Source organism: Eschrichtius robustus, chromosome 8, assembly GCF_028021215.1.
Source record: "Eschrichtius robustus isolate mEscRob2 chromosome 8, mEscRob2.pri, whole genome shotgun sequence".
Taxonomy (NCBI): domain Eukaryota; kingdom Metazoa; phylum Chordata; class Mammalia; order Artiodactyla; family Eschrichtiidae; genus Eschrichtius; species Eschrichtius robustus.
The window spans coordinates 53,441,649-53,466,651 of record NC_090831.1 but is presented as its reverse complement, the minus strand read 5'-3'; the positions used below and the strand labels follow the sequence as shown (position 1 = coordinate 53,466,651).

The following is a 25,003-nucleotide window of genomic DNA, read 5'->3' as shown; positions in this document are numbered from 1 at the left end:
GTCTGTTTAATCCACTAAAAAAGGAAAAGAGAAACAACTTGTCAAACAAATTTAATTCCTTACACCAATTTTTGATGATCAAGTTAGCTAAGAAATAGGGACTTCTGGTTATTATCAATTGTCAAAGGTGCAGAAAATCTTACATCTCTCCTAATACAGAAACAAAACTGACATAACTTAGTGATGATTGTGTATCTCCTAAGCACAGTGCCTTGATACCATTACAGATGGTTATAAAAATAATAACAAATTATTGTTATCAATTCCTGTAACTCAGAAGTTTAAAAAATGTTGGGTAGTAAAATACCTGTCTGTGTTAATACACCATCAAGATAATTAACCTCCTTCCATCATCTATTTATAACTGTGAGCTCATTTTCTAGTAAACAAATTCACTAGAAATAAATTATAATAGATGAAAAATTCAGCTATAAATGGGAAGTTAATAAATATTTATGTTTAAATGTTAATGAATGTTTATGTGCAAATGTTTAAACCTTCCTCATATTTGATTTGTCAACATAAAACCAACTCGAGATACATGCAGCTTTGGTGTTACTGACATTTCAAGTACGTGAACAAAATTCATTTTTATTTCTAAATATAAATGATCCAGGAAAGGGAATACGTTTTTCAGGTTCAAAATTTATTTCCCAAGGTAGTCAAACCCTATCTAATTTCCTAGAAATGTTATATAGTCTATGATAATGTTATAGGAAACATATATCTATCACATAGCTATTCTCTATTCATACACGTAAGAGTAGACTTACAAATTTATCAGGTGTATGTATATTAAGGGGGATATATACAGCAGGCATCTATTTGTTTTCTCCTCTAAGAAATGAGGTGATGGAATAGCCTTCCCAGCTTACAATGCGAGCAGCATTCTCACTTTATCACATGACTTTTTAAATGTTGAGAGTATAAAAGTTCTTAATTATAATTTTAAGTAGCAGGAAAGTCTACTGTAGGAAACTTCTGATAATTATAATAGATAACACATATATAAGCTATACAACATGCAACAAAAAAATGATACCCGATATTTATATACCACTTACCAAATGCTAGGCACTGTTCTACATATATTATATACATTAACTTATTTAATCCTCACGACTACCAAAAGAGGTTGGAATTATTATTATCCCCACTTTACAGCAGAAGAAACTGGGGCACAAGAGATGAGATTTGAACTTGGTAGCCTAGTTCTAATTCTATCCCCTTAACTACTATGCTATCTCCTCTCTAGTTTAAGAAGAAAAGATTTGTCTTCCTATTTTATTAGAAACCCTTCTTAAAGAATAGCCTTGTTTGCTGAGATAGACCGTGTAAACTATACTGTATTTCATCAAATCACTGAAAATTTCTCTTGATTTCCAGTAAAATCTTATTTCTTTAGCTATAGCAGAAATCAGGAACAGAGGAATTTAATAAAGAAAGTTATAAATAAGTTTCTTTTCCCAATTATTTTTCTGTGCCTAATAGGTAGAAGACTTGCTTTTAAAAATGAAGGGCTTAAGATGAGTTTCTGACACTGATATTTCACTATAGGAAACTTGTTAATATTAATATTATTAAATTTAAAAAATTATGCATAGAAGTATTTACAAACAACAAAATACCCAGAAGCAAAAAAGACTCTGGTGAGTAAGGACTGAGAACTTGACAGCACACATTTACAGACTCTCAAGAACTCACCCACTGAGGGAGGAAAGCATGTGAAAGCATCCTATGATAATGGCAACACAAAATGAGCTTTCTGTGTGACCTACTGAAGTACCTTTTAGAATACCACACTTCTAAACCCAAAGTGATTTAGGGACCTTTCTACCCTTTAGTGAATAAACTCTGAGTTTATTGGCTTTATTTACTTAACCAAATGTCAATGAATATAAAAATAAAATTTGGTAGACAATGATGTTCTGATGTTCTGAAGCAAAAATAAAAATTTCAAGCCCAAACTAAGCACATTATTCATAAGATATTAAGAATAGTACCATACAATATCTTCCTTGCATGAAACTATTTCCCACCACCTGGTAGGAATCTAGTTCAGCTGCTTTCAGTAATGACAAAGAATGGCTTTGGTTTCCTCATTTTTTACCGTATTTCCAATGCGACCAGCAGCTCCATCTGATAAATGTTTTGTTGTCATGGAGCAGACTGTCTATGGGAGTTCTGTCTTTAAAAGGTCATCACTAAGTCCTATCTTAGAATTCTAGACTCACTAAAAACACACTGCAAGATTTAAGTGTAACCCACCAGATACGTCAAACCAGTTAACGGTCTGTTCCTATTTCTCAGAGTATAATTTCTTTTTTTTTTAATGTGTTGCTGGGGGTTGATACATTTTTTAAAAATTTTATTTTGTTTATTTTTTTATACAGCAGGTTCTTATTAGTTATCTATTTTATACATATTAGTGTGTATATGTCAATCTCAATCTCCCAGTTCATCACACCACCACCACCAGCCCCCTAACCCCCCTTGGTGTCCATACGTTTGTTCTCTACATCTATGTCTCTGTTTCTCACAGAGTATAATTTTTTAAATGGCAAGCGCTTAATCAAAATAAGAACCCAAGATAGTAAGAGTCATGCATTATGACTACATAGAAGTTTGTAGTTTAATCTGTGCCATTACATTGTTAAATATAGTTTAAATTAAACTTGTAGGAATTGTCATGAGCACTTGGGACATAATAAAAGCCACTGCATTCAATAGCTTACTATATAAGCATTTTAAAACCACTCAAATTCAGGACTTCCCTGGCAGTCCAGCGGTTAAGACTCCATGCTTCCACTGCAGGGGGCACGGGTTTGATCCCTGGTCAGGGAACTAAGGTCCCACAAGCCGCACGTTGTGGCAAAAAAATAAAAAATAATAAAATAAAATCACTCAAATTCAGACTTATATACATAGAACTGGGTACCAAATAAAGGCAAATTAAAAGGAAACTGAGCAACAGGGCTGAATTCAATTATAAGTAAATTTTTCTACAATCTTATACTTTATATCAATGCAGATGCAATGATATGGATAATCTACATTACTTATTCGCCCATTAGACATACTGAGGTCAATGATAATTCACATTATCTGGTAGTCATTGGGCAACAGAGAGATAGAAGAAGAAACTATCCACATGTAGAAAAGAAAAACAAATACATGTGTACTGTATACACAGAGGCACAGGACTGTGCGTGGAAACAGAAATATACCATTCTTTTTATTCTTGGTTTGATTTTCGTAGAAGTATGTTTAAGGAACAAACTAAGCATTGGCTATAGCAAAACATCTATAAAGTCTTAATTTACTACACAATGGAAGGATGCAAGGGAGCTTGAAAGAGGATATATGTGAGTCAGGTCGATGCAAAACTTATTTGTAAGAGATTTCTACAGCCTCAGTGCTTTAGGGAGTCCTACTCTAAAAAGACTGGAAAGACACACAAGGGAAGGAGAACCTCTAATACACCTGAAGTGATTATATCTGATGCATCGGAGTCATTAAGAAAAGTAGGCCTAAACGATAGATCATAAAGGGCATATAAAGGCTCATAATTCTTAATAATTTTGTGAATGATAGCCAAATTGGGAGACAATGATAAATTTAGAAGACTAAAAAAAGCTTAAGTAGAAAATATAAATATGGTGACAATGAATCTCATCTTTTGGGATGGCGATGACGGGTTAGGCAATAATCTAACAAGGCTATATAACGGATAATCTAACAAGATTATATAACAAATATCTAACAAGCTCATGTGACCTAGACTTTACATAAAAAGATACATATTAAAACAGAACTTATTGGAGACAAAAAAGAATCAATTGCTCTATGTGTGTTTGGGAGTGTGCTTTACATATTTATTTATTGTTGAGCTTTTACAGTGAGCCTATAATGTTATAATATCAAACATGATATTCCTATGTTTGAAATAAAGGAAAAGATATAATAAAATCCATCATAACTAATCTTGCCAGGTCTAAATAATCAAGAAATAAACTGGAGACGATATTTTTAAAGTTTTATAAACAGTATAGTAAATGGAAATAAATTTAAGATCTATTGTGAAAGGGATCCTTCCATGACCAGGGGACCATAGCCAAGTTATCTGGCTCATTTTAAGAAATGTCAACAAATCCATGAAATTCATTAAATCAAACAGTGCACTCTCTTTCTTCTCAAAGCCAACTGGGCGAATAAATTTCCAGGGCCCCCAGAGAAATAACTATAGACATCCCATATTCTTAGCAGAAAATTATAATGACCCATTACAGGGCCAGTTTCTTTCTCCATATTATCAAGAGAGCTAGTACTCCTTATTAAAGAGGCTTTGGCTACCTCCTCCATAATGTGCAGTCTCTCATAAACATGTGTTGGACTTATTTGAGATATTGGTCAAATGAAGAGGAATTAGTTATCAAGTCAGTTCGAGAGCTCTGGCTTATATTATAAATTTGAAGACAGCAAAAATTGGATCCTGATGATGAAAAGCTATGATTTGTTTCAAACATGATTTATACAGCACTACTCTGTTCTGAAAATCCGAAGTCTCCATTTTTACATGAAAAAGTTGGTATTACGTATTTTGAATAATTGGGGATTTGCTGGTCATTTTAATTTTATATAGGGTTTTACAAGCTCTCTAAGAAAGTAGAGCTTGGGATGTTGGGTGAGTGTATATTCTCCAAACATGAAAGATACAAGGTTATGTGAGAGTATAAACAAAAAAGATTATATAGGATATAAATAAATAAAGATTTACCAGGAAACGATTAGGTGCCAGGCAATTTATTACCTCATATGACTCTTACAATTCTGTTTAAATAGGCATTACCCTCCAGTATTACATGTGCAGAAACAGAAGGTAAGACGAGGAAGTGAGACTTCCCTGGTGGCGCACTGGTTAAGAATCGCCTGCCAATGCAGGAGACACGGGTTCAAGCCCTGGAGTCCAGGTTCGAGTCCAGGAAGATCCCACATGCCGCGGAGCAGCTAAGCCCGTGCGCCACAACTACTGAGCCTGCGCTCTAGAGCCCAGCTAAGCCCGTGAGCCACAACTATGGAGCCCACGTGCCACAACTACTGAAGCCCGCGCACCTAGAGCCCGTGCCCCGCAACAAGAGAAGCCACCGCAATGAGAAGCCTGCGCACCGCAACGAAGAGTAGCCCCCGCTCGCTGCAACTAGAGAAAGCCCGCGCGCAGCAAAGAAGACCCAACGCGGTCAAAAACAAATAAATAAATTTATTAAGAATAAAAAAGAGAGAGGAAGTGATGCTTAGTGTTACACAGCAAGGAAGCAGCAGAGATACTTTTAAGTCCTGACTTTAAACTGTAGGTCCAGGGATCTCAGAACTACCCCCTCGTGCGTACTTTTTGTTCAGGGATATCAGTTTGGCAATAGGGCCACAGAAAAGCAATACCAACATCTGAGGCCAGGCTAGATTAAAGGATGATGCTGGGAAGGAAAGGGTGCCCCTTCTTAAACTAAGGAAGCAACTGAGTCAAGAGGTATAAAATCTAGATCCATTCTAAACACACAAACAGGCAGTTTCACTGCATTCTTTTCTGAGACTGCAATAACTTTTGTTGCTGCTACAATATTTTGTAAAAAAGTCACTATTACTGCATGCAAAGGTAATCTGGAAATAAATCTTCCACTTAGATGTCCTTATTGGTTCCTCAATAGGTAGCTCTAAGGGCAGGCAGTGGTACATACATGTCTTTTGGCTAAAATATTTTACCTCCCACTGTCTAAAGTGACCACGTAGGTACTGCAATAAAAAGGCATAGTTATTAGTCTTTTAACTTGTCAGGATATAATATTATAATATTTTTGCAGTTAAAAAAGCTGGAGTATCATATGTTATACATAGATAAGTCTACCAAGTATTGCTATAAATTCAGTTTTTCAATTATAAAATCAGAAATACAAATAAACTAATATTCTTCCATTCATTCAATATGTCACAGAAAGATAAAATTATATACTAGCATAATGAGATATATTCCAGTTATTTATGACTTTCTTAAGGATGTAAGGGGAATTCAGTTCCAATCCATGAAAGGCCCAGTCAACACCTTGAATCATACTAAGTGTGGTGCAGGAGATGCTGAAGAGAGTTCTGTCCATTCATTCTGTAAATAACTGGCTCATGTTCCCCTACTTATCTCTAACAATCAGTGAAACAAACATGAAAGCCTCTAGCAATTTTTTTTAAACAATGAAAGGTAAAATTTGAGTTCTACCTCTGATTAATGAAAAAAATTACAGAGTAAAGCAGGCAGAAATTATGTCTATGCTAAAACATTCCTTGTAGAAACAGTCTGGCTACTAATTACCTAGTGAAAGGCACCCTATGAAGCATGGAAAGAAGTGTGTTGCTCTATCAGTGAAATTTAAAGCAAGGGCTCTAAAAGAAAAGCGGAGAGAAAAACAGAGAGAGAAAAAGAGGGAGAAGAGAAGAGAGGGAAGGAGAGGAAGGAGGGACAAAAGAAGAAAGGGAGGAAGGGAAGGGAAAGAACAGAAGGAGTTGTAGGGAGAGCAGGGAAAATAATTAGAAAATTAGCTGAAGACAAATAGGAAAATAAAGATATTGAAAAAAATCATCATGATGGGAAATGGCTAAAAGCCAAAAGAAGGTAATACAAGTTACAAGTTCCAAAATGAAGACTACCTAAAGAAAGAGATCCTAAAATTTTGCTGCTCTCTCAACACTGGGAAACAATGAAGAAACGAAATAGTCCTGAACATTGGGACAAAGAAATAGGAGAAGGATCTTGTGGCCTATAGGTGGAGTGATTATATCTTCAATATCCCCACAAAATTAGATTTACTGAAAATGAACAAAAGTCTTTCAGACCCATCAAGAACAAGTAAATTTCTTTCTACCCTTTCATGAGATGAAATTTTATGTTTTATAACAAGCATGAAAATTAATCCTAACGCAAACACCAAAGCTACAATTAAAAAATAGATGGCTCATAAAATACACGCTCACAGATTTAACTGAAGGACTGCCTGAAGATTAACTAGAGAAGAAGTAGGTAGCTGGTGTAATATCGCATAAGGATTTCTCAAATTTTTTTACTTCTCCAGGGTGCCTTGGCTTCATAACATTACCACAGTCACTGCCTTAATCTAACCTTACTAAGCCACAATAGTCTTAAATCCTACTTTTGCTCTAAGCTAATAACGAATTCAGAAAGAAGAATGAGAAACCAAAGTGGATAGCCATGTGTTTGGTACAACTAAGTTCGTAATTAGTTGGAAAAAAAAGTATCACACTTACTCATACCACTGTTTATTGTGTTTTCGGTAAAGCAACGTATCCAAGGCAACAGCATTGACATCCAGAGCTCCTGGGGAAGGCCACTGGTTGGTGAGATGGGCAGTTAACTCTTGTCTTGATCTTAAATCATTATTCTTTAGCACAGTCCTGTGAATATTAAGATGGTGAGTGCTTTTGTCTTCACTGTTCTGCAATGGCACAGGAACCTAATGGTATCAACTTAGGCCCCCAAATTCACCTTTTTAAAATGGTATGTTAACAGAATGTGAACAGAACTACAGGAAGACTAGTTGGGTCTATGACTGTTTCGTCTCCTGCAATACGTATTTTTCATTCTTTCTCTACTGGCTACAATAAATCACTACCTGTGAAATTCAGACTTCCTATCTTTTCCCCAGAGATATTACTAAAGAATTAAGGGACTCAAGCTGCATTTTACATCTTAACTAAAAAACAATGGTGATATCTTAGAGTTACAGGTGATCAGACGTCAGTTAAAATATAAAAGAGAGTAAAGAGTCTACGTGTATGATTCTCTCGCTTCAAAATTCACAATCTGTTGAAGTAATTTAACTCAGTAAACAAACAAAAACAATTAAAATGAATAAAAATAAAACTAATACAGAAGAATATAAAATTAAAAATCCATTGTTTTTGTTCCATTGTAATTGTTTTTGATAAGAGTGACTACTAATAAATCTTCATGAAAATAATTATATCAATGACAATTACATTGAACAATATAACCTACTGGAAATATTTCAACTACAGAACGAAGCCATTATAACAACTCATGGTTTACTTTCATTTTTGTAGAGCTGCCACTCGTCAATAACAACTTGCAAAAGAACTAGTTTTCTGCCAAGATTTCAATTTCACAAACCAACTGTCACAAGACTAATTCAACATTTGAACTGGTAGTTCATTTAAAAGCATAATTCTGTTTGGAAAGCTCTTATTCTACCTCTATAATGCCTTAAAATACCACCTAGGCAACCTGCATTCTCAAACAGGAGTCCATGACTTTAGTGTTCCAAGGTTCTGACCCACCAGCTCAGAAGCAGGAAGTAAAACGTGCCTGCCACTAACTTTCAGAGACCATAGTCTCGTTGTGGGTGGCAGAGAGTCAGTGGTGCGCTAGCAAGCCGCTCCTACACTGGAGAAAATCAGCCTGCACAACACCTCTGGCTATTAACCATGATTCTAATGGAATAATCCCATTTTTTTTTATGTCTCTAGCAAGCTCCATACAAATATTTATTATTTTATAGAATATCTGTGTGCATTTAAAAATATTTGCTCCACTATGTCCATAAAGAAACATTATCTGATGTCAACGCTAGATTCTCTCTTACAATGGAATACTAGAAGTGAAATAGGCAGAAATCAGTGAGAATGTCTCCCGTTAAGATATTCCTTCAGGCTAGGTCCAATGATTTCATTTCACTAGAAAAGGAATGAAAAAATTTTAAAAGACTTTTAAGGTACTTTAACATCGGTTTTTATGAAGACAGTGAAGAGTGACTAGAAAACTTCTAAGATTGACAGAAAAATCGTATAAAGCAGAAATGGGGATTACTGGCCAGAGAATCTATTATAATAAACTACCATTATTTTGGGTTCTCTTACTAGATTTCTCTCTTTCACATATTCCCTCTTTAGGGTTCCCAGTGAATGTCTCTGGAGAACTCAATTCCAATGTCATAACTGGCCTACAGGAAATAGTCACAGCAGAACAGAAGAAAGGCAAATGTGCATCTGAGGAAACGACATTGGTAGAACTCAATGATAAGTAAATGAACGATCTCCACTTCAGAATATATTCTTTCTGGAAAGTGAAAACCTTACACCATATAAAACGGAAAAAGGAACTGAAGTTTCACAAAAGTTTTTACACACTATTTGCCTGTGGAGAATTTTTGCCCTATGACGAACTAAGGTATTGCCTTTTTCTATGGGAAGTTGCCTGGTCCTCTGAAACAGGAGAAAAGAAATCTCAGCGTATTGAATAGGTCTAGTTTTCATCCATGCCACATCTGTGTTCCACCGTTTGTGAGGCATGTGGACACAGTAAATCCTGGCACTTGCGTTGCTACTATGAAAAGGAAAGCTTCCTGGAGGATCCTGTGTAAGGAAGGCCCTTTCTCTCACCACTCCAGTACACTAGGGGGCAGGCAAGTGAATTAAGTTAGGTTGAAAACCCCATCCCTGAATTCTGAATCTTGACCTGAGTCCATTTAGAGTAATAAATAGACGAAGCAGTTTATTTGTTCTAGCAGTGAGGTCCTGACCAAAAATGTACCAGCAAAGAGATATTCCTGATGTTCCTACTTCCCAACCCTCTGAGTAGCTCAGCCAACCTCTCTCCAGGCCTACTTTCCCAGTATCTTATCCATTCCATGAGTTATTGATATAAATCTAATGAATTCCATTTGTGCTTTAAGAGTTGGTTGCAACTGCTTGCAATCAAAGAATCCCATTACTTACCTTAGAACAAGCAAAACATACCAAGTTAACTTCAAGACCTACTCAACGGTAATCCAACTGATGTTAATATACGAAGAATGAGGAAATTTCTCCTCATTTGGCCAAGCTTAAAAATAGGTTCATCTTAAATTACTCAACAATTACTGTTATTTCATAGTGCAAAATTAAAGGTGAAACTATGTGATAATTAGCATTTAACTAATTAAAACTCTAACCAACGCTAACACTACTGAGCTAATCTAAAGACTAAATCATTCCATATGAGATAGATACTACTTGTCACTTATGTCTATAAGTCAATCTAACATTCTCTCCTTAAGGTAATAATTCTACAGAAAAATACACTAAGGGGAAATTGTTCAATTTACTAAGAAAGTAGAAATCATATATGTATTCCAGCTAATTTTAAGAACTTTCCTGTAGTATCTACCTCTAAACTGGGAGATAGTCAGCTATTTTCTCTTTAGATTCTCAGTAGGAATTATTTAGGAATTTGGCCACGCACATACACACACAAACATAATTCGGTCTTTTCCTCCCCAGTTTTACTGAGGTATAATTGACAATTTAAAATTTATACATTTAAAGTATACAACTTGATGATATACAATGTGAAATAATAACCACACTCAAGCTAACTGACACATCCAACACCTCACATAGTTAACCTCTTTTTTGTGTGATGAGAACACTTAAGATCTACCCTCTCAGAAAATTTCAAGTATACGATATTGTTAACTATAGTCACATTGTTATACGTTAGATCTCCAGAATTTATTCATCTTGCGTAACTGAAACTCTGTACTCCTGAACCATATCTCCCCAACTTCCCCTCTCTCCAGACCCTGGTAACAATCATTCTATTCTGTTTCTGTGAATTTAACTATTTCAGAGTCCACATAAGTGGGATCGTGCAGTATTTGTCTTTCTGCATCTAGTCTATTTCACTTAGCATAATGTCATCCATGTTGTCATGAAGGGCAGGATTTTCCTCATTTTTAAGGCTTAATTATCATCCATTGTGCCTCTATGTGTGTATATAGACACAGGGTCTTTATATATATATCACATATTCTTCATCCATTCATCCATGGACACATGGACACTGAAGTTACCTCTACCTCTCGGCTACTGTTAATAATGCTGAAATTAACACAATAATGCAGATATCTCTTCAAGATTCTGAAACAGAGTAGGACCCTGAGGGGTCCTCCTGGGTACAAAAGGCTTTCCGTGTCCCCAGTTTCTTGTTTGTAGAAAAAGGCTTTGCCTCCTAGGCCTTCCCTGAGTTCCAAAGAAGAGATTCAAGCAGTTGTTAATTAGGGAAGTGAGGGAATGCAGAAACAAAGGAAAAGCAGTCAAGAAACAAGAGCTCAGTGATAAAACAGAGTCTGAATTCCTCCTCGAGGCATATACAAAACAATCTGACACATATCTTTGAGCTGTTCTGTAGGAACTAAGACCCGCCCCCCCCACCCCCCAGGTGGAGGATGGTGACTACAGGCTGGGCACAAGCACTGGACCCCAGACTGGTTGGAACAAGAAGGTTGATGATTAAGATTCCTGAAACACCACCCTGTTACCTCACCACTAACCAATCAGAAGAAAGTCAAGTCCCCTTCAACCCTCATCCCAAATGTTGCCTTTAAAAACGTTATGCCCTGGCCAGCTAGTAAGATGGATCTGAGACAAACCTTTGTCTCCCATCTTTTCGGCACCCTTTTCGATCAATAAACCTTTCTCTGCTCCAAACTCCAACTTTTCAGTTTGTCTGGCCTCACTGTGCATGGGGCACATGAACTTGGGTTTGACAACAATCCTAAATTCCCTTCCTTTGGATAAATACTCAGAAGTGGGATTGACGGATCATACGATAGTTCTATTAATTTTTTGAGGAACTTCCATACTGTTTTCCAAAGTGGCTGCACCAATTTACATTCTCACAACATTGTCCAAGGATTCCCTTTTTTCTACATCCTTGCCAACACTTATCATCTACTGTCTTTCTGATAACAGAAATTCTCACAGGTGTGAAGTAATATCTCATTGTGATTGTAATTTGCATTTCCCTGATGATTAGCAAAGTTGAGCATCTTTCCACGTACCTGTTGGTCATCTGTATGTCTTCTTTGGAGAAATGTCTATTCAAGTCTTTTGCTCATTTTTTAATTGGTTTGTTTGTTTGTTCCTATTGAGTTATACGAGTTCCTTACATATTTTGGATATTAACTCTGTAAGGGAGCAATGTTTGCCACCCCAAAATACATCTTTTCGGCATAAGAATTAATTTAGGATGATTGTTTTTAAGAAAAAGAAGACTCAGAAGTCTTTCTTTTTACCATCCCCTTAGCTACCTAAAGAATTTAGATAATGGGTCTGTTCCAGGAATAGAGCTATCACCAAAGACACCTGCAAAGAATATGGGCTAGGTGTGGTAAGGGAGAGATCAGAGTCTACTCTGCGTCCCACTATCTCTGCATGGTCAAGCAAACATTTGTTTACCAAACATTTACTTTCTCATCTCCATGTAAATTTCATCCCTCCACTCTGAAGTCCCAAACCACTACTTCCAACATCCTACCCTCTTTTGTCTTTAGCTGAAGATGGTATTTAAGGTGAGGGTTTCAGCCAGAGTACCCTAGCTTCAAAAACGAGATCTTACATTCTTTTGAGCCCTCAATATTACATTCATTATTTTAATGAAAGACAAAAAGATGAAATTTCCAGTTTGGTCTCTTTCCTTCCTTTCAGAGATTAGGCTCAAGTCTACTGCTACTTACAAGCTCTTTTAAAAGATGTAGAATACCATACTCTATATTTTGATAGCAGTGCTTAGTCAATGCAAATCTATCAACATTATTCTGTTCACTTATTTGATTCTTTATCTTGCGTCTCCAAACTTGAGGGTTATCCTCTCTCCCTCACTTTGCTCCTTTCCCACTTACCTCAGATGCTGTGCTGATGCTCATGATGAAGTTTTACTTTCAGCCTCTAGATATGCGTAAGGCATATAGCCCTTGGCACTTAGCATTTAATATCTGTGACTCCACGTATTCCTACGTAATCCCAAAGGTCCATGACATGAGGCAATTCTTAATTTTGATAAGTCAATACATTTGAAGCCGATGGCTACAAGGCAGGTTCTGAGAGTGAGTCTAGCAAATGCCCAACACCCCTGCTGCACACCTTTGTTACTTTCCACTTATTATTTATTTCCTGATGGACTGTAATTCTCAGGATATAGTCCAGTACTATTTGTGACAGGGCACACTGAGAAAAACTTAGGCTACAATCTTCATGAAAATAAAGGATCTAATATAGCATGACTACAGGAGTGCAAAATTTTATGCTAATGAGCATAATATTGGGACTAATAATGAGAATAATGAGAATGAGGTCGAGAGCACTTTAGTTCCAGAAAGGGAAAGCCACCAAACACCAGGTGTTGATACACTCCACCCCTCACTCTCCTAGGAACACAGGCTAAGAGAGTTACCGCCTCCCAGCCTCTCTTGACGACCTTGGAAGAGGAACAGGACCACCACTCAGGCACTATTTGTTAACTGTCGGTGTTGGTGGCTGCCGTCCACTCGGTGTAAACTCTATGAGGGCAGGGACTTTGTTTTATTCACTCCTGAATCACCGGCACCTAAAACAGGGCCTGGCTCTTCATGGCATTCTCAATATTTATTTCTCAAATGAATGAATAAATGCCAGAGAAGTTACAAAAGCAATTTAGCACCAAAGGAAATAATGAGAGTTACTTTTTGGTTTTTTTTTGGCTGCGCCACACAGCACGTGGGATCTTAGTTCCCTGACCAGGGATCAAAATTGTGCCCCCTACAGTGGAAGCATGGAGTCTTAACCATTGGACCACCAGGGAAGTCCCTACTCTTCTTCATTTAAAGTTTACCAGAATTGGAAAATGCTTATATAGCTTGTGAATATCCTAATTTCTTCATAATTTTAATATAAAAATTTCTTTGGGACTTCCCTGGTGGTCCAGTGGTTAAGAATCCACCTTCCAATGCAGGGGATGCTGGTTCAATCCCTGGCTGGGAACTAAGATCCCACATGCCTCAACTAGAGAAGCCCAAGCGCTGCAACTAGAGAAGCCTGCACGCCGCAACGAAGACCCAACGCAGCCAAATAAATATTTTAAAAAAATAAATCTTTATGTGTTTTGTTTTTTGTTAATTTTAGACACAGCCATAGGATAAAGACTCACTTTGTATCACTTTACAATTGTTTCCCTTCAAATAAAACATTTTGAAAGAAGAAGCCTAAAAAGGAGCCAGATATCCAAAAATTTTAAATTATTTACCTATGAAGTATTCTTGCCCAAAAAGTTAACCCCAAATCTAACAAAGTCTCTTAAATGCTTTTCAACCTTGTTTATACTTTAAAAAAAATTCAAGTATAGTTGATTTACAATATTATACTAGTTTCAAGTATATAGCATAGTTATTCGATATTTTATGAATTATATACTCCACTTAAAATTATTATAAAATATTGACTATATTCCCTGTGCTATAAATTACATCCTTGTATCTTATTTATTTTATCCTGGTTGTACTTTAGACCTTAACTTGAGAGTATCTTTTGAAAAGAAAGAAACAGTAATGAGTAATTTATTTTTCTAATTTTTAAAATTTTTTAAAAAATTTATTTATTTTATTTATTTATTTTTGACTGTGTTGGGTCTTTGTTGCTGCGCACAGGCTTTCTCTAGTTGTGGCAAGCCGGGGCTACTCTTCCTTGCGGTGCGCGGGCTTCTCATTGCAGTGGCCTCTCTTGTTGCAGAGCACGGGCTCTAGGCACGCGGGCTTCAGTAGTTGTGGCATATGGGCTTCAGTAGTTGTGGCTTGCGGGCTCTAGAGCACAGGCTCGGTAGTTGTGGCACACGGGCTTAGTTGCTCCGTGGCATGTGGGATCTTCCCGGACCAGGGCTCGAACCCGTGTCCCCTGCATTGGCAGGCGGATTCTTAACCACTGCGCTACCAGGGAAGCCCTAATGAGTAATTTAGAACCTCGAAAAACACTCAAATGCCTCTTTTTCTTTCTTTCTTTTTTTGGCTGTGCTGTGTGGCTTGTGGCATCTTAGTTCCCCGGCCAGAGACTGAACCCAGGCCCCCAGCGCAGAGTCCTAACCACTGGATCGCCAGGGAATTCCCTCAAATGCTTCCTTTTCCCTCTCATTTTAAAATATTAGGTAAACCCTGGCTCCTTAGGGGAATGGCTGATTCCAGGACAGGAAATATACAAGATGAGCCTGGGATATCTTGTACCAGAAAGCAAGAAAATTAGCAAAGACAAATGTGTCATGTCAGAAGGACACAGGAATGAATATAAAGGCATTTCCATTAGTCAAAGATAGGACAATTTGAGCATCAAAAAGAAAAATAAATTTATGGGACAGAAATACCCTGAATATAGGCATTTCTGCTATAATGCAGAAACAAAACAAAACAGTGTTCTGCAATTACACACTGAAAATAGCTGGCCTTATGGGGATAACAGGGTTAGGAGCTGACAACTCAAAGTCTTTTCAACCTTCCAACTAGAACACTAAGAAAAACTGTGACAAACCTAATAAAACTTCAAACCCAATTTAAAATATTTGTTAAATTCCTATTAATTAAAGAAATATTGCAATAACTTTACAACGACAACAGCTTTAACAACAACAAAAAAGTAAAAGCCATTTGATGGAAGAGGGTGCAAGGAAGGGTCAAGGCTGCTGAGGCTGAGGCTTGCCATGGGGGCAAGGACAACTACAGAACAAGCACCTCCAAGTTCTAGCTCAACTGAGCTAGAGGAAAGCATGGTGAGAGAGTATTATATACAGTGAGAGAGTGCCATCTGTTGGTGGCCTGCAGTATTTGCCTGTATTAGTGTATTTTGCATTCTCCTAGTGTTATATTTATTTATTTACTTATTTATTTAGGCTGCGCCAGGTCTTAGTTGCGGCGTGCAGGATCTTTAGTTGCAGCGTGTGGGCTTCTTAATTGTGGCATGTGGACTCTTAGTTGCAGCATGCATGTGGGATCTAGCTCCCTGACCAGGGATCGAACCCGGGCCCGCTGCATTGGGAGCTTGGAGTCTTACCCACCAGGTAAGTCCCTGCTGGTGTTGCTTTTTGAGAAATGTTAACCTCTAGGAAAAAACCAATTATAAATCAAGGCGATTTCTTTGTTATACTGACATCATCCCCCTATTTATGAACCTTGTATGATGCTAATTCACACTATAGAAGAGATTATATATAACAAGTTCATAATCTCAAAAGAGAGAAAGCAAAGCAAAATCTTCATTTCATTAGTAGCTAAGTAGGACATCAGCATCTTACTGCGAAAATTAATAATATCCTATAAGAACTGTCATGGTAACCACCAAATAGCCCTGATAGGGAAAAGTTCTTTATAGATGATTCTAGCCTTTAAGCATGGAGGGAATAACAATTAGGAAATCACCATTTTACAAATCCTAATGAATCAATTGCTCCAAGTAATGCTCATCCATGGTCAAGCCATTAGATGAAAGGCTGATGAGAACTTACATAAAGGAGAAATAAGGCTGTAACCACCTAAATCCACTGTCCTATCTTAAGATCAATAAAAGTGGGACAACTTGTGTGCTTCCCAGTATGAACTACTGAGCACTACCTATAAAATAGTCTTGTCATAAAGTTAAACTCAAATTTAGCCCAGCACCTCAGAGCAGTGGTTTTCAATGCTGACTGGACATCAGAAACACCTGGGAAGCTTTTTAAACACTTGTACACTTGCCTGGGTCCCACCTTTGACAAATTAAATCAACATCTCTTGAGGCAAGGCTCAGGCAGGCATCCTCATTTTTCAAAATATACTTTTAAAAGGCTCCCTGAAGGATTCTAAATGTGCAACCAGGATTGAGAACTACTAATCCAGAGTTAAGAGGATATACTTTACAGAATAAACAGTACAAAGCAGTGATTCTCAAACTTTAATGTGTCAATTAATCCCCTGAGGATGTTATTAAATACAGATTCTGATTCAACAGGTCTGGGGAGGGGCCTGAGAATCTGCTCCCAGATGATGCAAATGTAGCCAGTCCACTATGAGAAGAGAGGATATAGTACAGAGAATACAGCTGTCCAACACCAATTAAGAAGAGACACATATGGAATTTAAAATTTTCTAGTAGCCACCTTAAAAAGCAGGTGAAATTAATTTTAATGATGCACTTATTTAACCCAATACATCCCAAACATTATCATTTCAATATGTAGTCAATATAAAAAGTTATTAATGAGACATTTTACATTCTTTATTTCACACCATCCGGTGTGGATTTTATACTTACAGCCTATTTTAGCTCAGACTAGCCACATTTCAAGTGCTCAACAGTCACATGTGGCTAATGGCTACGTACTGGGAGGCATAGGTATGTAAGAACAAGGTAAATAAACCACAAAGAACTAATCCAGAATGCTGGAAGTTGTGCAGGAAAAGTCTGCAAATAGACAATGACAGGAAAAGTAAAAGTGGGGAAAACTGTTCTAAATTAAGAGGCTTATGAGACATAACTATATGTAAAGTATGACTTTGAATCCTGACTTGAAAAAGATCAACTACAAAAAAGTTTCTTTTAAAACAATTACGGAAATTTGGTATGAAAGCACATTCCATGATAAAAACAATTGTCCCTAATTTTATCACGTGTGATTATGAAATTATGTGAGAAAGTATCCATAGTTTTTAGAGATGTACAATGAAGTACGTAGGAATCAAAGGGCATGATTGCTTCAAAATCGTTCAGCAAAAAGTGAAAAAGAGAAAAGACAAGTAAAGCAAATGTGACAAATTCTTGGTAGCTGTTCAATCTGGGTGATGGGCAATCAGGGGTTTATTCTACAATTCTTTCTTTTGTGGATACTTGAAAAATTTTTTTTTTAATAAATTTAGTTATTTTTGATTTATTTTTGGCTGCATTGGGTCTTCAGTGAGCGGGGGCTACTCTTGGTTGTGGTGCATGTGCTTCTCATTGTGGTGGCTTCTCGTGGTGCAGAGCATGGGCTCTTGGCACGTGAGCTCTGTAGTTGTGGCTTGCCCGCTCTAGAGCACAGGCTCAGTAGTCGTGATGCAGGGGCTTAGTTGCTCCACCACATGTGGGATCTTCCCGGACCAGGGCTCAAACCCATGTCCCCTGCATTGGCAGGTGGATTCTTAACCACTGTGCCACCAGGAAAGTCCCTTGAAAATTTCTTAATAAAAAATTAAAAATATATTAATAGCTTCAGAATTTAAATGCTAATTATAATTTTATAAGTGTTAAATGCTAAAGGACAGAAATAACTGAACAAAACAATATTTATATGTTAATAGTGATATTGTCTTATTTATAAATTGTAATTTAGGGATGCTTCCCTTTTTCATGTACTCAATGTAAAACATTTGCCAAATAAAATGAGTCACTTCTCCATGAAATTTGTAGGGCAGTCCCAACTGTTGTAGGCCCCTGGCCCAGACATAAGGACATCTGCTCTATAAGAGAATCTGCCAGCAGTTTTAATCTAACATCATGACTAAAGGCAATGAAATGCCATTCATATCAAATAAGTGCCCCTTTCCTGTTGTAATATATAATTTCTTACTAATACCAAGAAAATACAATAGAAATGGTTCTACCTATCTGGTACCTGGCCTTTTTCTCTTCTGGATGCATTTTCTTGACTTTTCTGTTCTTATATGGATAATAGAGTATATAATATATATTAGCATGATCGTAATTTAATATTTTAATAACTGTTACCTGCCAAAAATATATATGACCAGGAACTGTCATGATTTGTCCATTATTAACTGGGCTATGATGACATCACTGCGTTCTCCTGTTAGAATCCATACCACTCATCCTAAAATTTGTGAACCAGGATGCCATAGCATCACTGACTTTTGGTTTGCAGGCCAACAGATCACACCATCACTACTCACCATGAACTACACCAAATTGGCTGTTGAACTATAACAATGGCTTAGTTTTAGCAATGCATGATTCTTCACTCTACTATTTAGACTCTTCAGTTCCTTCTCTAGAGAGCCCTATAAGACATTTTACTATTCCTATTCTTCAAATCATGAACAGAAAAATTTCATCAACTAACTATAAAAGACTCCCTATTACACATTTTATTGGTATTAATCATGACAAAGCATTTAGCTTTTGCATACTGTTCTGAGGCTGTCTATTCTTGAGGTCTGCAATCAGTGTTTTACAAAGAATCTTTTGTACAGTAGAACATCTGAAGGTCTATCACAGACCTATAATATTATTATAAATATTAATCCAACTACCATTTAGAAACTAGATCTCAAAAGTGATACTCAGGAATAATACAATCAAGTCCAAATTCATTGTCTGGGCATGATAAGGTAAAGCATTTTAAACTCACTATTTATCCGAGTGAATTTATCAAGGATATCTTAAGGTTTCTGTAAGCCAAAACAGGCTAATAATCTTGACTACCTTCTTTGTCCTACCTGTATTAAACATGATACCACTTAATACTCATAATAATCCACAAGGTGAATATTATCTCAATTTTACAAATAAGGAAACAGAGGCTCCAAGATATTAATCAAGACTGAGCTCAGTTTTTTAAGGAACCTCCATACTGTTCTCCATAGTGGCTGTATCAATTTACATTCCCACCAACAGTGCAAGAGTGTTCCCTTTTCTCCACACCCTCTCCAGCATTTATTGTTTCTCGATTTTTTGATGATGGCCATTCTGACCGGTGTGAGATGATATCTCATTGTAGTTTTGATTTGCATTTCTCTAATGATTAATGATGTTGAGCATTCTTTCATGTGTTTGTTGGCAATCTGTATATCTTCTTTGGAGAAATGTCTATTTAGGTCATCTGCCCATTTTTGGATTGGGTTGTTTGTTTTTTTGTTATTGAGCTGCATGAGCATGGAGGTTCCTTAAAAAACTAAAAATAGAACTACCATACGACCCAGCAATCCCACTACTGGGCATATACCCTGAGAAAACCATAATTCAAAAAGAGTCATGTACCAAAATGTTCACTGCAGCTCTATTTACAATAGCCAGGACATGGAAGCAACCTAAATGTCCATCATCGGATGAATGGATAAAGAAGATGTGGCACATATATACAATGGAATATTACTCAGCCATAAAAAGAAACGAAATGGAGGTATTTGTAGTGAGGTGGATGGAGTTAGAATCTGTCATACAGAGTGAAGTAAGTCAGAAAGAGAAAAACAAATACAGTATGCTAACACATATATATGGAATCTAAGGAAAAAAAAAAAAAAAAGGTCATGAAGAACCTAGTGGCAAGATGGGAATAAAGACACAGACCTACTAAAGAATGGACTTGAGGATATGGGGAGGGGGAAGGGTAAGATGTGACAAAGTGAGAGAGTGGCATGGACATATATACACTACCAAACGTAAAACAGATAGCTAGTGGGAAGCAACCGCATAGCACAGGGAGATCAGCTCTGTGCTTTGTGACCACCTAGAGGGGTGGGATAGGGAGGGTGGGAGGGAGTAGGAGGCAAGAGGGAAGAGATATGGGAACATATGTATATGTATAACTGATTCACTTTGTTATAGAGCAGAAACTAACACACAATTGTAAAGCAATTATACTCCAATAAAGATGTTAAAAAAAAAAAGACTGCGCTCATATTAGGCAAGCACAGAGCCAGTATCTGAACACAGTCCTGATTTGCAAGAAAGCTTTGGGATACCCCTCTACCATATCACACTGTGCACTCTATTGCCAAAACTACAAGGTGTTCATATTTTGAGTATTCAAAGACATTATTAAAGCATACTTTAACAGTAATTCAAAAACACAGATAACCGTTGAGAAATACATAAAAAGTTAAGTGACAAATTATTTAAATCACCCAGGAAAAGCTAATCAACATAATGTAGAAGCAAATACTTCATGCTTCATATTCTATTTAATGCTCCTTTTCTGACCTTTTTCTTTATACATTATACATTTTAATCTTCTCAAGGCCACTTTTATCTCCTCCGGATTAACAAAGGGAATCTCAGTGCCCAACTTTGACTGCAGGCCTTCCTAACTGTTGGTAAAAAAAATATCAGGAAGGAAAAAATGTCCACTCTCTCCCTATAGTTTCAAGGTGGCCAGAGATTATCTGCACCTTAAATATGATGCTGATAACGAAGTAAATCGTAAACATTCTGGAAGGCATGTATCTTACTCTTCCATTAAGTATTCTTGTAATGGTTTTTGTACAAAGGAATCTTGTAAGACACCAGTTTACAACCTAGCCAGAGATTGTAGCCATGGTATGTGAAAATAAATCTTTAACCTCTAAACTCAATGGTCTAATTCTCATCAGTGGCCTTAATTTTTTATTTTTTGCTCTAGTAACTTAAAGAGATTAAAAATAGCTGTAAGGTTTCTTTGCAAAATCAGGAAGATCAGTGACACTTCTATCACAAAAGTAAGATAAAACCATAACTCGTAGATTCTTTTTCAAGCTAAAAAGTTTCAGACTGTTTCCTTTAAATTATCAGAAGCAAAATAAATGTGATACAGTCAAATTTAATTCTTCAAATGAAAATATCTCTGTGATGAAATAAAAACCGATTACATAATTATTTATAAGTTAAAAGCATTTAGACAAACTACCAGTATTATATGCAAAAGAAAAATTATTTTCTTAATCTTTTAATTGTAAAGAAATAACCAGAAATCTCTACTGTTTGCTTCATAATATTTTTCTCTCTGCTTATAGTAGTGAGGGGCTACGGGAGGTATTAATATGCCCCTCAGTGACTGATACCCCATATGACACACTCTCTTTAAAATATTAGAAAAAATGGGACTTCCCTGGTGGGGCAGTGGTTAAGAATCTGCCTGCCAATGCAGGGGACACGGGTTCGATCCCTGGTCCAGGAAGATCCCACATGCTGCAGAGCAACTAAGCCCGTGCGCCACAACTGCTGAGCCTGCACCACAACTGCTGAGCTCTAGAGCCCAGGTCCACAACCACCGAGCCCGCGTGCCTAGAGTCTGTGCTCTGCAACAAGAGAAGCCACCGCGATGAGAAGCCCATGCACCGCAACGAAGAGTAGCCCCCGCTCGCCGTAAATAGAGAAAGCCCACATGCAGCCACAAAGACCCAATGCAGCCAAAAAATAAAATTAAATTAAATACTTTTTAAAAAATTAGAAAAAAAGTAAGAAACAATATGCGAACATAATTCTTTTTATCAAGATACAAATTCCCAGAAAACATTAAATTTTTACGTTCCTTAATAAAACTTTACTTAAAAAAATCATTTTTAATATGTTTTTAGTCTCAAAGTATCTCCTTGCAAATTACTTGTTAATTACAAATGGAACAACAGTAACTATACAGAAGAGAAAAACACCTTAACCAAATGACTAAAATTAACATCACTAATAAAAGGCCAACAGACGTCATGGACCTCTGCATGTGACATCCTGAGGACACACTGCTTACGCTGTATTCCAGCCACAAATGGATAAGTTCATTCTAATCACAAGGAAAAGCAAACAAACTCAAATTGACGGATAGTCTATAAAATTACCAGCCTGCATTCTCAGAAATATCAATCTCATGTGAGACAATCACTGAAAAACTATTCTAAGTTAAAAGTGACTAAAGAGAATGACAGCCAAATGCAAAATGTGATCCTGGATTGGATCCTGTACCAAAAAACCAAAAGCAATAAGAAACATTACTTGGACAATTGATGAAAGTGAAATATGAGTTACAGGTAAAAGAAGTATTTTACTGATTTAAATTTCTTAAAATGAGAGCCGAAGTGTGGGTATTTAAGATAATGTCATTGTTCTTACGAAAAACACACTGAAGTACTAAGGGGTAAAGAGATATGATGTACGCAACCTCTCAGGTAGTTCGAAAAATAATGTTTGTATATACAAGCAGAGGGAGAGAATTATGACATGTGGAAAATGCTGAAAATTGGTGAATCTAAGAAGGGGCATGTGGGAATTATTTTGTACTATCCTTGCAACTTTTCTGAAAGTTTGAAATTATTTCAAAGTAAAAAATTCAAAAGTCATCCTTAAGATTAAGTAAATATTAATATGAGAAGATTTTCACCATAAACAACTAATTGATAAAATTAAGTTTGACAAAACGGTATGGTTAGTGCAAGTGATTTGAACAGTAATAAGTTAAGGAGCTGTACCAGAATGTAGATCAATACACAGTTTTCTTCATCAAAAAAAGCCTTGCTATGAAAAAAAGTCAGCTCTACTAAACTGTGCTTAGTGACATTCTGGCACAACCTGGTAACAGAGAGTTTCTATAACGGCACTGTACTTGAATAGTACAGTGTACTATTAGATGTACTAACAGATGACCTTATATACCATCTTTTTGCAATCTATCAATAAACCACTAAATAAATACTTTAAAATTATGCATATGCATTTGGAATAATACACACCAAGTTATTGCCGTTAACTCTGGATAGCACAACTGAAGGTGATTTTTATTTTCTTCCCATATTTTGTAAAGTTTCTACAGTGATCATGATTACTTTTATAAGAAAAAAGTAAACTTTTAAAAAAGAGTAAGTGAAAAAGAACTAAACAGAAGGCAATCAGACTTCTTGGAACTTGAATCCTACGCCACACATGCCATTTTTCTTAACTTTACATACTGCCAAAATTTTTCCAAAAGGACTCACTTACAGCTGATCTTGAAGCTCGACAATTATATATTCTAATTGTTCCTTCTCCAGTTTATGAGCCAGATCAGAATCTTCAATCCTTTGTAGTAGTATTTTATTCTGAGCGACAGATTCAGACAGCTGGTTCTCTCGAAGTCGTAAGAGTTCTTCAAGATAACCCTGGAAATACAGATCACCAAGATATAGCAAGCGTAAAATTCTAACATGTATCTTGAAGACAAATGCTGAGTAGCTTAAAGGTTATTCTTATCTATATTATAATGAAACAATTTCAAAGTATCACTTAAGAAATAGAAAAAAAAGCTTTAATTGAATTAAAAATTTAACATGTTTTCCATTATTTAAAGCTCTTCTCTAAAGTTCAATAAAATGTTTGTAATTTAACGTAAAACTTAGTTAAAACATTATAATTTCTAAGCTCCACAACAGTGATAAACACTCTAAATGCCTCCTAGCTTCAAAATACAGACCTAATTACAGAATGATCAATTATAAAGCTGCCTCTCTGTGATTATTGTTCAAAAACAGTTATTAACATTTTAGCGTTAACAAATTAGTGGGAAGCAGTATAATGTCTAGGTTAGGCCTTCAGGCTTAGGGATTATATCGTGTCATATTCAGTTCTACTATTTATAAACTAAGTGTCCTTGGGTAAATTACTTAATCTCTCTGTGCCTTATTTTCATCATCTAAAAAAGTGGGAACAACAAGGGTACCTAGCTGGGAAGATCAAATGAATTAATACAGTGCTTAGAATACTAGCTGGTACCCTGTATGCAATGTATAATTCCTAGCTATTATTATAAGCAGATACCTAATAGATATGAGACTTTTTGAACAGATCCTCTCTTACCTTTTCACTCATTGATTGTTTCTTTGTCCTTTTGCTCTGCTTTCTGGGAGTCTTCACTGAATTTATCCTCCAAATCCTTATACTAAATTTTTGAACCCAGGGAATCTTATTTTTCATTTCCAATTTTTTTGTGTGTTTTCTGACTGTTCCCTTCTCATGGCATCCTATTCTTTTTAGATCAGTGTGCTTTAAAATTCCTCTCAGGATATTAATTAGAATCTTTTTTTCTTAAAGTATCCTTCTATTCCATTTCTTATCCTTTTCATGTGCCATTAACAAACTGCTTTAGCTATTTTGGCTTCATGATACATGTTCATAGTAACTAACACTGTTCCTGTTACTGCACTTCTTTTTCAGATTTTTTTCCTGACAATTCTCAAATATTTGTTTTTTCCATAATAAAATCTCAAAAACTAAAGTTAATTTTTACAAATGAAATTTTGTAGGTATACACAGCTTAATATAAACTATATAAATATGATTATTTATAAACATCAGTAATTAAACAATACTTAAATACCCAGCACCTAGATCAACTACCAATACTTTCAGAGCCCCTATAATGTCTTTCCCTGCTCACATCCCCTGCCTCCTTTGCAAAGATAACAAT

The 25,003-nt window shown here is 36.3% G+C and overlaps 1 protein-coding gene across 7 annotated transcripts in view; it reads right to left on the bottom strand.

Annotated features, from left to right (window-relative positions):
* The window catches only part of RUNDC3B (RUN domain containing 3B), a 157,112-nt gene that overhangs the window by 15,173 nt on the left and 116,936 nt on the right, over positions 1 to 25,003 (bottom strand). For 4 of the 7 annotated variants that reach the window (XM_068549939.1, XM_068549941.1, XM_068549940.1 and 1 more), the window contains 2 exons: positions 23,542 to 23,699; positions 7,306 to 7,452 (listed from right to left, as the gene is read on the bottom strand). In XM_068549939.1, the coding sequence (XP_068406040.1) occupies positions 7,306 to 7,452; positions 23,542 to 23,699 (305 nt within the window). The remainder of the gene's footprint in view (positions 1 to 7,305; positions 7,453 to 23,541; positions 23,700 to 25,003) is intronic. The other 3 variants (XM_068549944.1, XM_068549943.1, XM_068549945.1) reach the window with 1 other exon arrangement.